This window comes from Mytilus californianus, unplaced genomic scaffold, assembly GCF_021869535.1.
Source record: "Mytilus californianus isolate M0D057914Y unplaced genomic scaffold, xbMytCali1.0.p SCAF_14, whole genome shotgun sequence".
In the NCBI taxonomy this organism is placed as follows: Eukaryota; Metazoa; Mollusca; class Bivalvia; order Mytilida; family Mytilidae; genus Mytilus; species Mytilus californianus.
In genome coordinates this window covers 8,069,562-8,085,869 of record NW_026262626.1, presented here as the reverse complement: position 1 = coordinate 8,085,869, position 16,308 = coordinate 8,069,562, and the positions used below count along the sequence as shown (strand labels likewise).

The 16,308-nt window shown below is 33.4% G+C and overlaps 1 protein-coding gene across 2 annotated transcripts; it reads left to right on the top strand.

Annotated features, from left to right (window-relative positions):
- The first annotated feature begins 2,910 nt into the window (after window positions 1–2,910).
- Window positions 2,911–15,905, top strand: LOC127724845 (ganglioside GM2 activator-like). 2 transcript variants are annotated; one of them, XM_052231859.1, is made up of 5 exons: window positions 2,911–3,018; window positions 12,692–12,872; window positions 13,543–13,741; window positions 14,588–14,771; window positions 15,712–15,905. In XM_052231859.1, exons 2-5 carry the CDS (start codon window positions 12,797–12,799, stop codon window positions 15,829–15,831), a joined length of 579 nt encoding a protein of 192 aa, XP_052087819.1. In that variant the 5' UTR covers window positions 2,911–3,018; window positions 12,692–12,796; the 3' UTR covers window positions 15,832–15,905. The 2 variants fall into 2 exon arrangements, with proteins under 2 accessions (XP_052087819.1, XP_052087818.1); XM_052231858.1 differs by lacking the exon at window positions 2,911–3,018 and adding an exon at window positions 10,484–10,593.
- Window positions 15,906–16,308: the final 403 nt, after the last annotated feature.

The following is a 16,308-nucleotide window of genomic DNA, read 5'->3' as shown; positions in this document are numbered from 1 at the left end:
TCTGATCTTTCCGACACTTATTTGCCAATATTTTGAAATTGTCTTTATGTTTAATTTATTTGAAATTTTCCATCACTTTTTATAAAACTTGTACTTCTGAACAGAATGACTTTATATTTATTCTGCAGCTTGACGAGTTGAAACATTTGAGCACTTAAAGGATTTCATCATGTTTGCAAATACTTTAAATTTTTCCATATGTTGACTGACCTAAATTTTCTTCATCATACTTTTCTAAAGTTCAACTGAACAGAATTATTTCATATTTATTGAGCAACTTGATAGATTTATAAGATATGCACTCTGTCAGTCAGATACCTACCAGTATTTCCTGTTTTCCAATACTTTGAATTACTAGTGAGTGTATACTTAGCATTACAACACATGCATTCTTATCACAAAGAAATGGTCATGATATTAAGTATTTGCCCCTAGTCTACACAAGAGGATGGAAGTAAACAAGTAGTTAACAATTCACATATTCATGTGCCTGTTCCATGTCAGGAATCTTGTCAATGACAATTTTTGACTAATTAAAATTTCGAGGTTTAACCTATTCTCTAGAAAGCTATTATAGAATAGTAGAAACTCTAAACAGCAAAATGATCAGCAATATACATGTAAGATATTCACAACTGCCTATTTTACTGAAACCGTGTAATGGCTCAAAATTAGGTATTGATGTTCCTAAAACACGGTTTTGGAAAAAGTTATTGATTTTTTGAGTATTTTTCTCAAGAATATAATAAGAGAGAAACCTCGACCAGCTTGGATGACCTGCAATACAAACAAAAATGCTAATATGACAGTTAACATTGGACGACTCTTTATATGAGTTATTTCCCATAACTGATGAATTTGACTTAGTTTCAAGTTTTACCTTTTATCTCGAAAGCTATAAGAAAGAGTTGAAACCGTAAAAGACAATAATAATCAGCAATAAAATATCTACGATGATTATCATGTGTCGAAAAAAACATTGAAAGACTCCTTGTAGGAGTTATTGCACTTTTAAAATGATGATTTTTTTTTAATAATTTTCGAGTTTTTGCCTTTTATCTTGAAATTTGAAATTAAGAGATGGGAACTGTAAACAGAATAAGGAACAGATTTCAATGTCTCCCGCGTCGCACATATTGTGTATACCCAAGAGCAATAACTAAAAAATAAATATTTTTTTTTTGTTCAATAAAACCTTGTATATATATCTTAGAAAAATGAAGGTTTGAGAGCAAATACAAAGAGAGGCAAAAGATACAGAAGGGACATTCAAACTCATAAGTCGAAAATAAATTGACAATGCCATGGCTATAAAAGAAAAAAGACTAACAGACAAACAATAGTACACAAAACACAACATAGAAAACTTCTTAAGACTGAGCAACACGAACTCCACCAAAAACTCGGGTGATCTCATCACATTCCGGAAGAAAGGGGCCGGGATTGTATTTACGACAATTGGAACATATCCGTTGTCATCTGCGAAACGGATATTCAATAACGGTCAACAAACTCGTGATGGCGTCCGTAAAATTTACGAAGAGATGATTTACAATGTAATTTCCAATATAATTAATATTTCAAAGGGGCATAACACTTTTAAAAATATTTGATTTGCACTGATTTTCGAACTTGTCAGAGACATTGCTTATACATTGTATTAATAACCTTTAGTTTGATATACATTTTATAAAAATCTGGCAAACATTGTACACATGAGAGCACTTACAATGCAATTTTCCGTACATTTAATATTTCAAAAGAGCACACCTCTTTTAAAAATAATTGATCGGCACTGATTTTCGAACTTGTCCGATAAATTGCTGATATAAACCTATGATATAAGTTTTATAAAAATCGGGCAAGAATTGTACAAGTGAGAGCGCTAACAAGACCGGACAGACGGACGGACGGACGCCCGGTATTTCTTTGTCCTCTGCAAAGCGTCGCATGGTGGACAAAAAAAATATCAGCACTACAAAATATAATTTAGATAGATTAGCAGTTCAGTTTCTTATGAGTACCTTGTTAGATTTCTTGATTGACCATGTAGAACGCATCTATCCCATCGAACTTGAGATAAAGGATACAACAGATACAGTTAAGTCTGCCTCGTATCTTGACTTATATCTAGAAATTGACAATGAGGGTCGGTTGAAAACAAAATTTTACGACAAAAGAGATGATTTCAGTTTCCCCAATTGTGAACTTTCCATTTCTATGTAGCAACATTCCAGCAGTGCATGCATACGGAGTATATATCTCCTAGTTGATACGATATTCCAGGGCTTGTGTTTCCTATCATGATTTCCTTGATAGAGGGTTGCTGCTCACAAGGAAGCTATTCAACCAAGATTTCCAAGTGGTGAAGTTGAAATCATCCCATCGTAAGTTTTACGGACGCCATCACGATTTGGTTGACCGTTATGGAATATCCGTTTCACAAATGATAGCAGATATGTTCCTAATGTGACAATCCCGTCCCCTTTTCTAGAATGTGACCTACCGAACTAGACTTATAACCGGGTTTGTACTAACATGAGCAACACGACGGGTGCCACATGTGGAGCAGGATCTGCTTACCCTTTCGGAGCACCTGAGATCACCCCCAGTTTTTGGTGGAGTTTGTGTTGCTCAGTCTTTAGTTTTCTATGTTGTGTTTTGTGTACTATTGTTTGTCTGTTGGTCTTTCTTTTTAGCCATGACGTTGTCAGTTTATTTTTTACTTACTATGAGTTTCAATGTCCCTCTGGTATCTTTCGCCTCTCTTTTGTTAAAAAACCCGTTGTACCTAAATTGAATCAGTTACTTAAATGATTACAAGAAAAGAGGCCGTTGTCAACATGGTGAAGTCAGTTATGTTTCTTAATTAATATGAATTATGTTTTATAATTTAACCCACAACAAGTTCATAACTAATGTTAACAGTCTGTGTAACAGCTTGAGGTGATTATATGTCTTTTGTATACACAAATATGTGTATTGGATAAAAAATAATGTAATGTCTTTAACATTGATGTAAGTATAGTTTAAATATTTATTTTGTATGAAATAATTTTTCTAAGTTGTATTTGATGACAGTATTATTTGTTCAAAGTCGATCTAACTTGTGTATTTGAGACTGAAAACAAGACCCATCATATATATGCATCCGTCTGTTCTCCCGATTCTCCATGCAGTTGTAAATATAAATTTATTACAAAATAAATATATTTTTCGATTGTATGTACCGCAAAATTATGATATAGCACGAATAGATTTAAACACGTCAAATTAAATTTCCATGTGAGCAACACGTGTTCCTTGAATAACACGTACCTGATATATATGAAACGAAAGGTGGAAATATGGTCAAGTCCGAGAAAAGGTATCCAGTGACTATTTTCAATTTGTACTATTAAAGTACACAACTGAGACAAAAGGATTGGTTGTAGTCTATGCAATTTATAGAATTCCTAAAAACAAGGTGAATTGAAATAAATACATTGTATGAGGAGCGACCGCGTTGGTTATATATATATAAATTTATACGCATGGCAATGCGGCGTTCACACAGTGCCGATTATGGCTCCCGTTTGTGATCAGACAGCGCTAAGACACGAAAAGTGAAAAGGTCGGATTACTATCCTCAATGATCTGGAATGTCCTATCATTGTCTGAACGCAGTCGTATACGTTCGTAACAGATTCCGAGGCTACGGATCGGGAATGGTCCGGAGAGATCGGCCGAACACCCCCGACAGTTATAGGTGCGTCCCGTAACATTCGGGGAAACTCAGTCGATTTTGTCTAGTCGGATTACAATCGTGACTATTTCGTGACAGATTCTGCTGCATCGGATCAAAATCGTAACAATGTTCTGTGTTTTCTGGACGGTGTCCTGGGGAACGGTCATGATCTGGAGAAATTTGTCATTGCTGTTTTTTTGCCGATTGAGTCCAGATTGCATCCAGATCTTGCCGAATGCGAACCGTCTTTGTTCCGGAACAGTCCCGTTATTAATACGAGATTCGGCAATAATACCCACGTCGGAGTCCGGACAATTACAGAACACGATACGACGGAGTCCCGGCAAAGCCGTTTGCAATGCGGTACATCAGATTGTGCTAGGATTGCGTTTCGGTAATACCTGATCATCCCGAATATGGCGATTTTTTTTATAGTATGGGACTATCACATGAAACGGTTTTCTAACGAATATCTTCCGACCGCGTCGGGTAACTGTCTGGTCACTGTCTGATCTCTGTCGGATCGCATACGGCAGAATCGGGACGCTGTCGGGACATATTCGGTCGTTTTTTACCATGCGAAAGATACAAATCGAATTAGAATCGGATTGAGAACAGGATAATCGGGGCAAATTCGGCTGGAAACGGCTGAATTTGGACGCTTCCTGAACAATATCTGAATTTTGTCGTGATTAAATAAATGTTTTTACAAATTTAAATTAAAGTTTGAATTTCCAGCCGCGATATAATCTGTAATTATTATAGTTTTTCTTTTTTTTTTTATTATATCAACCAAAAATTGTGTCTACCTTATAATCTACTTTCCTGTAGAAGCGTACATTGATGTTGTACAGGAGAATATTTACAATGTTGATTGTTCATCACAGTTCCAGTAAGTTTGTCTAGCATAATTACCGTTTTCTTTACATATGAAGCTTTAAAAGGTTCGCGGCAGATAAATTTTAAATCTGTGTTTCAAAGGACCCTTCAATTTAATAAGAAAACGTATGTTTGATAACATTACGTGGAAGTGTAGTGTAGAGTGTCGAAAAGTCATAACTGTCAACCAAAATTGAAAGGACCATAAAAAGCACATATATCTAAAACATTCAAAGAGTTTTTCACACTATAAAGATAACTAATTTCTTATGTTTCATAATTATATATGCTTTATTATAAAAGTTAATAACAAGATCTTTAATTCTAATTTAAGTAAGATAAGAAGTAAAGCACTAACTAGAAGCTGAGATGAAATTATATTGGAAGTTTTTTGTTTGTGTAGTTTAGTTAACCAATACATAGTAAGGACTTTCAAATGTTCAGAGGAGACCTTAAGCTGAGATCTAGTAGTGACGTGATAGTTTGCTATCTGACTCTCTTTGGAGTCACAACCTTGGATGAAAAAGAATTTTTAGTTTCATTTTAATAAACTTCCGTGTAATACTACCATATTGTTTGATGCTTTGTCGGCCGCACAGTACACACTTCAAGTACTCGCAAACCGTTTCGTGTGCGCTTCTGCAGTAAAGTCCATCGACAGGTTGTAGATATTCATATTGGCACAAATTGCGCCCCTTTAATAGAAGACAGTCAAGTTCCTGTATTGCCATGAACCACAGTTATGGCCAAACTCTGGAAGGATCTATCTAAATATCATATAAGTGATTTCTCTAATTGATCAAACATTCTCTAATTATACTGCAAAAATTTACTCAAGGGAACTTCCTATATTTGTCCTTTTCTAGATCTTACAAATTCTATATATTTCACATGGAAAAAAGAAACAAAAATGAATGACAAAGAGACGATTTCTCGTTCTCCATTGCTAATTTTCCTTTTTTGACGGTGATGTTATTTTGGCCTCTCACGTTTTAGATTTCAATGAACAAAATCTATATATATATGTTTGTTATTTCCTGTTACCTGTTTTATGTATTATTTTATATAGTTTAGATTGTTAATATTTAGAATTTTAGTATGAATGGTTGTATTTTTACAAAACAAACTTTATTCTGGTCTGAATTCAAAGCTATTGACCCATCGAAAAGAAGATTTGTATTCAGTATGAATAGAAAATCAACTTAATCAAGAACATGATCTTATTACGTAATGCTGTTAAAAGGCTAATTTTAATATTATTTGTGTAATAGACATTACAAGAATTTTAACTGTGACACCTGTTAACAGTTAAATATCTATATTTTCTTAGCATCTGAATGAACTCTATAGAACTGTCGCAATTAATTAGTGCTATTTATCTATGGCCATAAAGTTGCCACTGTAGAACACTCAAAGTTTCTGATTATTTTAATATATTTAACATTCAAAGATAAAGACAGATTTAATGTATATTCTGGTCAGTTTTAAGGTTGTTGCTCGATTTGAAAAGTTGGTTACATGTTTGCAATATATAAATATTGTATATGAACTCGATGTTGTCTTTTTAATTAATATTGAGGTGTAACAAATGCGTCATGATATTTTAACTACTGAAGTATGAGGCCTAGACACAATTTAACCAGACTAGTGGGAAATTCAGGTAATGGTAAAGAGGGCGCTTGTCCCTCCAATTTTTGATAGAAAAGTATAATTTCTGGACAGAAAATCGAATAAAGATCTACTGCTCATCATTAATGTTTTGTTTATCATTTGACCTATTTTTGAACCAATGAAGTAAACATCTGGACATATGTCAGTTTGCTTTTTGGAACGACTTTTAAAAATACTTCAAAATTTAGAACTCCTAGTTTGTTCAGGTATCGTTTGAAATATTATTCAAGTCAGAATCATACCAATAACAACTGATTCATAGTACTGTTAAGATTACTGTACTATCATGACTATACAGTGTAGTACTAGATGACTTTGTATCTATGTCATAAGTAGATGTTAAGACTAGTAGATCAAGGATATATATATGTGAATTGTCAAATTTATAAGTACCTTTATGATAACATCAACGCTGTAAAACCAGTGAATAGGAAAAACATTCCGTTACATAGCTTAAGAGAAAGGTTGGACTGATCGGTTCTTTTAAACTTGCACCAATTGCTATTAATGATTCTCTTGATTTTTTTAATGTTCCATCTCTAAACGATGCAATTACATACGATTTATTGCTCATTATACAATCAACCAAAGACAAAACGAAAAAGAGAAATCAAAGTACTGAAGTACTGAACATCGGATGACCGCAAGTTCTGGTGGATGGTCACAAGCACTTGTCTCACAAAAAAATCACATCTCTATACCTGAAAGTTAGGTTAAGGAACATAGAATGAACATAGCATGATATATTTTTTTCTGAGACAAGTTCCTGTGTGGATGATGAATAAGTGACAAGGAATTCAACCTCACCGTTATAACTATTCTATTGTAGTGATGTAATCATTTGTTATCAGTATACTCTCAGTCTGGTTTATTGTTATATATTATATTAATATTTGTATAACAGTCATATATAATTTTCATCCATTTGTATATCATTCTATTCTACTATTCTAATGATAGTGCAGTGCAAGTGCAAGTGCATGGTGGACACTCTTCTGTAATAATTCGTTCTTCTCATAGATTGGATTTGAGTAGGCATTCATATTTTCCCGCGTTTGTTACAAAACGTTCTTGAGATATTCTTCCGCATGCGTTAACACAAATTTTCGGTATTCTTGATTTGTTATTGATATATATATTTCTCACGACAAAACATTTTCATATCATTTATCTATGTTCTTGAAAATTATTTTTATCAATATTTATTATTGATGAAGTTGATATTATAACAAGCGATAAGGAATGTTATTTTGCACTCGATGATATCCGCGTAATTATACGACATACGTTCGGTTATCAGTCAAAAACGCAAGTCACGTGGGTAGAAATGTCTGCGGCAACATAACACCGGAATTCCCTCACGGTCATCGGCTGTAAAAATGGTAAAGCTAAGTTACAAAAAAGTAAGTAAGCAAAACTTAAAATACTACTCAGTTATCTCAATTCTAATTCAAAATAAACAAAAAATTCAAATTTATCAATATACGAACCAACAATTGTATTGGCAAACGCAGACTGTATAAATAATTACAGGACAATGCTAAGGCCAAAAAAATTATACATGTGTTTCCGCTAACGTGCTGAAAAAAATAGGGTAGGTAGGTGGGCAATATCATTTAATTTTACAAACATTTTTTAGTTGGTTACTACTACGGAATCAGTTTGACTTTAACAGTGCTTGTTCCAAAATGGCATAAAAAGTGTTATGGTAGGCACTAAACATTAGGGTAGGTAGGGTTAGCGGAAACACATGTATTATTTTTTTTGGCCTAACTGGAATCAATGTAGGCCTATTCTTGATTTTCATTAATATTTTCAACGTTACGTAAAAGAAACTTTTAGGCATAATGGAGAATCTAATATAGTTATTCGTGTTGTAATCATATGTAGCATAACAGTATTTATCTTACCTCCTATACATTTCTAGGAATATGATTTGTTAAAAGCAACCACGTGGAGACCGTGTATATTTCATATGGTGTTAGTAGGCGAGGCTTCTATTTCAATACACGGTTAGTAGTGGTGTTACGTCTCTTTATAAAAACAACACGGTGTTGAGGAAAAATCTGAAAGGTTTCAACAGACGAAGAAACTGATGATGAACGATTGAAATAAATTCATAAAACACATTTAAAGCTAACAAGTTGTTATTGTTGGCATGTGTTTTGTATAGACCAATTGAAGTAGGTTCTTAATACCAATTAACCCTCTTAGTGCGGAGACAAATTCCATAACACTGTCCAGAAACGGCCGGGTCAATTTCAGTACAAAATAACATAAACAGTATATTGTTATTCAATCATCTTATATAGCAGCATGTTATCTTGCTTAATTGAAGATTTACTCAGATGTAAAGCCAAGATGTTTATTTTTTCAAAAAAATAACGTTATTTATATGACACATCACATCACGCCATAATGGTGTTCGCGTCACGTCCTAATGAAGTTTCGCGCTTTTCAATTAGCTAACGTCAAGCACTTTGCTCTGCTTGGAAGAAATCGTTCTGCTTTTTTGCAACACAGCACTATATTTTACGAAATTTCAAGTCAGTTTTACATATGTTCAATGGATTATTTCAAATCAAATCAAATATTTTATTAGATAAAGCACTATATATATAAATAATAAATATGATATTGCGTAATCCAAGTGTACAACATACATGACATTTATACAACATGACAAATAATGTAAATTAAACATAATGCATAACAAGAGAAAATTAATGATATGCTGTATACATGTATATATATTACTACAAGTGTATTTTTGTTAAGTATACTTCCATAACATATGGTAGACCAACTGATACTTAGCATTGTTATGAACTTTTAGTGAAACCTGATTATAACCTATACAATAAATATTTCTTTTGTTTTAATTGTTTGAATTGCGTTTTCCATGTAGAAGCACCTGTATTTTCATAGCACGCTTATATTAAAATCTGAACAGAAAAAATAATATCATTATTGTTTAGGGACCAGCTGAATCACGCCTCCGGGTGCGGAATTTTCTCGCTGCGTTGAAGACCTATTGGTGGCCTTGGGCTGTTTTCTGATCTTTGGTACATCTATGAGGCATTATCAAGTGATAGATCTGATTTAATCAGAAAAAGGGTCAAACATACACAAAGGAAATTCCTTAAATTTAGTATTGGCAACGAAATTCAATCTATGCATTCACAAATTTAAACTATGCACCACTAAACATTGGGATCTACTCAAACATGATGAGGTTGGCAAAGAAATATTCTCGATCAAACCAATATATATATATATATAATAGCTAATAAAAAGCATGAAAGTATAGCCGATTTATTAACATCGACAAAATTGAAATAATATTATAGGTGAATCCCTGAGGATGGCGTGCTTACAATGCTTAAACCCATTCATAAATGTAATACATTTATCTTGAGTATTTAATACAAAAACCACCGAAATACTAATTTAGTTTAGGATTGATGTAGGCTATTACAAGTCTAGTAATACTAGTATCTTTTTTATCATTATATTGTAATATAATAACAATTAAACACTATGTATATGGAATCTTCCGAATAAGATTTGTTTGCATTCGGGATTTAGATAAATGTTGGAATGCGTGGATGTTAGGTGTCACTTATACACAAAGCAAAACAATAAATTTATCCATACGAAAAAAAAAGAATCACTATCGATTTTAAAATCTGAACTGAAAAAATTGTCGGATTTAAAGAATGTATATATATATAAACTTTCTCTCTAAAGCATGCACTATAATGTGTTTATTGCCTATCGTCTAATACCAAATTTGTTTGCGGCATTGTAATAGTAATGTTGGTTTATTGGTTGCAATAATGAAAACTTTTGTGTGTGTGTTTTTTTAAGAAAATTTAAATAGCATGTATAGTCAGGAGTGAAACAATGTATAAAACTGTATATAAACTGTAAAATGATTTTAAAAAAGGTCAGTTGTATAATTCTATAGACTTTGAAGGCAACTTTTCACATTTTTATGTCAGCATTATCTCGAGAGGTCAATCCTTGATACGCTCGTCTGAAAAAATGATAGGTACATATCTACAAGTGATCTTCTTCCAAATAATAACTTTAAATATGTTAAGAAAATCAAAACGCTAATGAACAATATTGACGAGTGAAAACATTGTCTGTCCTCTGAGATATCAAGCAAATCAAACACACCCTTTTACCTGCATGCTTTCTAGTTACCGTAATAAAACCCCTTCTTAGCTGTATTATCTTTTCATACCTGTATTCCTGTATATAGGTGTTGTAACCTGTGGATGGGTTTCGCCATTAGCTATTTATTTATGGTTTGTCTTTTCTATTTCTTAGTTTAAGTCTTAGTTTTAAGGTTCGGTTCTAATATTTTCGATAATAACATTCTTGATTACTTTTGTTTAATAGTATATTTATACTATTTGTAACTATCATTGTACATATATATATTTACAGAATAAATATTAGAGGGCTCTTACGAATTTATTTAGCTATATGGGAAAAATACCCGGTAACATTATGCAATAAACTCAGTATATAGCTATAGAGAGAAAGTTAATAACGCACGCAAACTAACTCCAAAATAACACCATATGTGTTCATTTATATTTGTACATCAAATTGCAATATTGACATATCGTATACGTCCTTGTTAAAACTAATTATTGAAGATTTGATCACTTTGATAGGCCACTAGTCTAAATACCACATGTTAAGATAGTCGGTAAGATAAATTCGTTACACAGTGTGCTAGTGACCTGATACGATATATATGGGGTCAGAAAATGCCATATGGGGATTCGAGCTTCGCTCTCACCCTATATGGAATTTACTGATCCCATATATATCGCATTAGGTCACTAGCACACTATGTAACTAATAATATCATTACATGCCTCACGAATTCACCCCGTGGAAAACTGAGGACGGGTGTTCGAGAAAACAGAGCACTAGGAACGTCTGCTTCTGTTCGCTGGAAATAGAGTATGGGTCGATACCTTCCATGCAACACATTATTTGGTGATAACAATTCTCAAAAAATAAAATTTGATATTTAAACGTACTTACCTGTTTTTTTTTTGTTTTTTTTTTTGCTTCGAAACCGCACTCCGTATCAATCATAGCCAACACCCCACATGTGGCGTTCTACACGGTTATGTGTCCACTAGATAACAATAGGGTTTTGTTGTAAATAAAAATCATCCCAATATCTACTAGATTTCTGTGGTTACTAACCAATGCCATTACACCCTTTTCAAGACATGGCACCGACACAAAAAGGAAGCACTTTGAGGAAACATTATTTGTGACACCGTATTTATGCAACTCATCCACGTTGTAACCTACAGAGACCTACAGATACAACATGACTAATACATAGAGTTTGCACCTAATTAATGAATATTATGCACAGTGTCAATAACAGTATCAGAAGTGAGAATTTAAAATGTGATTGCTTCCACGCGTTACAAAAAAAAACAAGAAGATGTGGTATTTGCCAATAAGAGAACTTTCCACCAGTGATCAAATGACTTAGAAGTTAGCAACACAGGCACTTGTTTCTATCCATGGGAAGGTCGACTATCCATATATATGGATAGTCGACCTTCCTATGGATAGAAACAAGTGCTTGTGGTAAGCAACTATAGATCACCGCATTTAGGTACAAAACAATAAACGAAAACAAAATTATAACAAACAGCAACACAAAACAACCACAGGTTGCAGGCTTCTGACTTGGGACAGGCACATACAGAATGGTGCGAGGTTAAAATTGTTTGCTGGCATCAAACCGTCCCCCTAACCTGAAACAATGCATGAGACTGGCATCAAACCGTCCCCCTAACCTGAAACAATGCATGAGACTGGCATCAAACCGTCCCCCTAACCTGAAACAATGCATGAGACTGGCATCAAACCGCCCCCTAACCTGAAACAATGCATGAGACTGGCATCAAACCGTCCCCCTAACCTGAAACAATGCATGAGACTGGCATCAAACCGCCCCCTAACCTGAAACAATGCATGAGACTGGCATCAAACCGCCCCCCAACCTGAAACAATGCATGAGACTGGCATCAAACCGTTCCCCTTACCTGAAACAATGCATGAGATTGACTTCGCGTACATAAAATTTAATCCAATACGTAACACAACAATGCAACACGCAAGCCATATCTCTGCTAATATTGATAATAATTTACATTTTGGTGATCAACCAATCTTTAACGAACGCAACAATGTTTTCAGGGTGAATAGTATGTACATGTACAACAGAGACGCTTTGAAGATTGAACTAGTTTTTCATTCTTAACGATTCAAATTAAGAATATTTTTTTTTTCAACTGTACAGCATATTTGTGTAAGTCACCTCAGTAGTACTATTAACCAGTTAACATTTGCACTTTTCAGGTTCAGTTTTTATCGAGCCGCTAAACAATTTCCAAACTAAATTAAAACGATGCTGTTCATATAGTGGTAGCCTTGTATTTGATTATATTTTGATTGAAAGTGGACATGAAGAGACTTTGTTGCATCTTGTTCATGATGGTCATTGAATGTTTTGCTGGTGAACTAGTATACACAGACTGCAGTAAGTTTTAAAATCTTGAGCGGAACTCAACAGTTTTCAGTACATTACAAAAAGTTTTATTGAGATAATTTTGTTTTTTACCCTACAAAATGCTAAATACATTCCGAATAGTTGTATAGATATATAAATAGGGAGAATGATGTGGTTTGATTGCTAAAGAGACAACTATTCACCAGTGACCAGACCAAAGGATGAAAATGTCTGGTATGACAAAATGTGAAAAACATTAAAAAAACAAATAAAATCAACGGCCTGATTTCTACCAAAAAATAATGAACGAAAAACAAACGACATACTTCAGAATAAGAACAATATGGGTGGAACGTAAAATCATATATCACTATAAATTATACAAAATTCCACCTAGATTTATAACTGAAGTAAGAAACCTGACTCAAGTTTGCAGCCAGTTTTAGTAACTTTCTTTTTGAATGTCTATAAACAAAAGAGATTTTTCATTGTTTAAAATCAAATTATCGAGCGTCCACTTTTGGTGATTTTTCATCTCAAAAAAAATTACAATTGCACTTTAAGTTTAAAACAGATGACGGAAACACCATATATATATATACATATATATAAACAAAGATGAATAATTAAAAAATGAATAAATATCATACGTAAACTATCTTCACACCACATTGCTGATAACCACGTTTTGTTTTATCAGACAAGAACCAGCACGTGCTGCATGTCAGTTCTGCGAGCTTGAGCCCATACCCGCCAAAAGTACCTGGTAACCTGACAGTTTCCGGTCAACTTGAACTTGGCAAAAATATATCCGGTAACATTCAACTTGACGTCAGCATTCATAAGAAGGAACTTTTTCTCTGGATCCGTGTCCCTTGTGTATTTAACGTTGGAAGTTGGTAGGTTGTATATATAATTTTGGTATAATTGTTTTGTTACAGAAAATATTTGATTGGTTTTAAGTTTGTATAAAACTAGAAGTTTATAAATCTGTTAAGCAATTGTTTCATTTTGAAAATATTGATAAATCAATTTAGGACATGTCTAACGTGAAAACACATTTCTGTACCAACTATTGGTAGGACGTCTATAGAATCCACTAATATATATATATATAAATATAATTATTTCTGTGACTGTATCTTGCATTAATTTGTAGGATCCTTTACAATAGATATTTCAGCTGATCTGTAACAATTCCATCGTCATGCCTTATATATCATGTACTGTATTACAACGCTAGATTAAAACTGACGAGGAAAGGTAACACCCGGCCACCGAAAGCTTTATTATGTGAAGCCTAGGTGATCGTGTGGTCTAGCGCGTCGGATACAGTGCAGGCGATTAGGTGTCACGATATCTCAGTAGCATGAGTTCGAATCCAGGCGAGGGAAGAACAAAAAATTTGCGAAAGCAAATTTACAGATCTAACATTGTTGGGCTGATGTTTAGACGAGTTGTATATGTATATATATATATATATAAACAATATGAGGGTCTGGATGGGGTTTACAGAATAGAGAATAATGAGCAAAAAGTACAGAATACATGGCTAAAAACAGACTAGACAAAAATAAACAAACAAAAACAAAAGAATAGAAAATAATGGGGGTAATAAAATAAAAAGAATATACAATTTATAAATGGCTGAAAAAATTAAAGAATACAGAATTGAAGGACCCCAAAACAAAACACATGATTATGAATATTAAATACTAATACCGTATCATGGTGTTTACTTGTAGCACGTATGATTTCTGCAGCTTGTTGGCTTCAAATTTCGTTAGCAACGGGAAAGCATCATGTCCTCCTGATCTGACAGCACAGAAATTCTCCTGCACATGCCCAATACAAGCTGGAACATACACGCTTAAACCAGTCGTAATACAAATTCCAAAAATATCAAGCATAGTTTCCGATCTGATATCGGTGAGTTTAAAATTAATGCTATTAATATTTGCTATCATGTACATGTAATTCACTCTCACGACCTGTTATATTCTGACATATCTATTGAAGCCCTTTTCTTTACCATGTTATGAATGTTGTTCGGAACGAGTTAAAGTTTATTATCAATTGAAATATTTATTTTTTCCTTTGATTTTTTTTTCCTCAACATGTTCAATAAAAAGCTTCTAGTGGTACTGTTAAAGTCGTCCTCATCAAAAGTTGTACGGAAACTATCATGATTTGGTTGACTTTTAGTGAAAATCTACATACGCCACAGATAATCATTGACATGCTCTAAATGCGTTATAAAGTCCTATTTCCCTTGATTGTGATCTCTCCGAATAAGACTTATCATTATGAGCAACACAACGGGTGCCCAATGTAAAGCAGGGTCTGCTTACCCTTTAGAACCACTGATTTTTGGGGTTTGTGTTGCGCAGTCTCATTTATCAATATAGTATTTGCAGACTTAAAGACTTTTGAATTTTAAGTGTAACAGTTCCTTTTGAATTTGCTTCTTCTTTTTATGACATTTTGCTGTCGATAATTTAGAATATTGATTTTTAAAAAGGCAAATGCGGTGGGTTTGTAGTTTGGTTGCAGTGCAATGTCCGACAACAGCATATTTAAATTATTTATATAATTATATGTAACTGTGAAATGAAAGATTGCAAAATAATGAAATGAGATTTGACCAATAATATATACTATATTAGATCAAACTTTGCATTCAAGTATGGTTGTTGACACACACTAGTTAACAAATTAACATATATGACGAAATTCGCTAAAAATAAATGGCATTGTAAATATAGATTGGTTACGTCCTCATTGGAAGATATCAGTGTACATATTTGATTCTTCTTGTAAATAAGATTAATATATTTACCATTCCTTTTTAATTTTATTATTTCCACAGGGAGACTACAAAGTTGATGCAAAACTTGTAAATAAAGATACAGGAGAGCAGTTAGGATGTTACCATGTTGAAATAACTTTAGATCATTCCTGTTCAGGCTTTGGATGTATTCTTGGATAATGTACTGCTATCAACTAAATCAATATGTTTATCTTATTGTTTAATGAATCTAAATAGATAATTTAATTCGGGAATCTTATTAATTCTAACTATCACAAATATGAAGTTCAAGATTTTGAAAAAAAGAAATTGTACCGAAATGTTACATTTTTCATACAGGGTCTCTATGTGAATAAAGACACTAACTATTCATACTAAAAAGGAGAAGATACAAATCAGAACCATCAGTAGAAGAAATACAGACAACATCCATGTCAAAACAGAAAAACAACAGACCACAAAACACTACACAGAAAATTATTGATTGCGCATGACGATCTCAACGCAAACCAGATTGAACTCAGGTGTTCCGGAAGGGCCAGTAGTTCAATTAGATTGATTGAATGATTGATTGGTGTTTAACGCCACTTTCCACACTATTGTGATATTTCGTGGCGGTCAGTTTTTATTGGTGGAGGAAGCCGGAGTGCCCGAAGA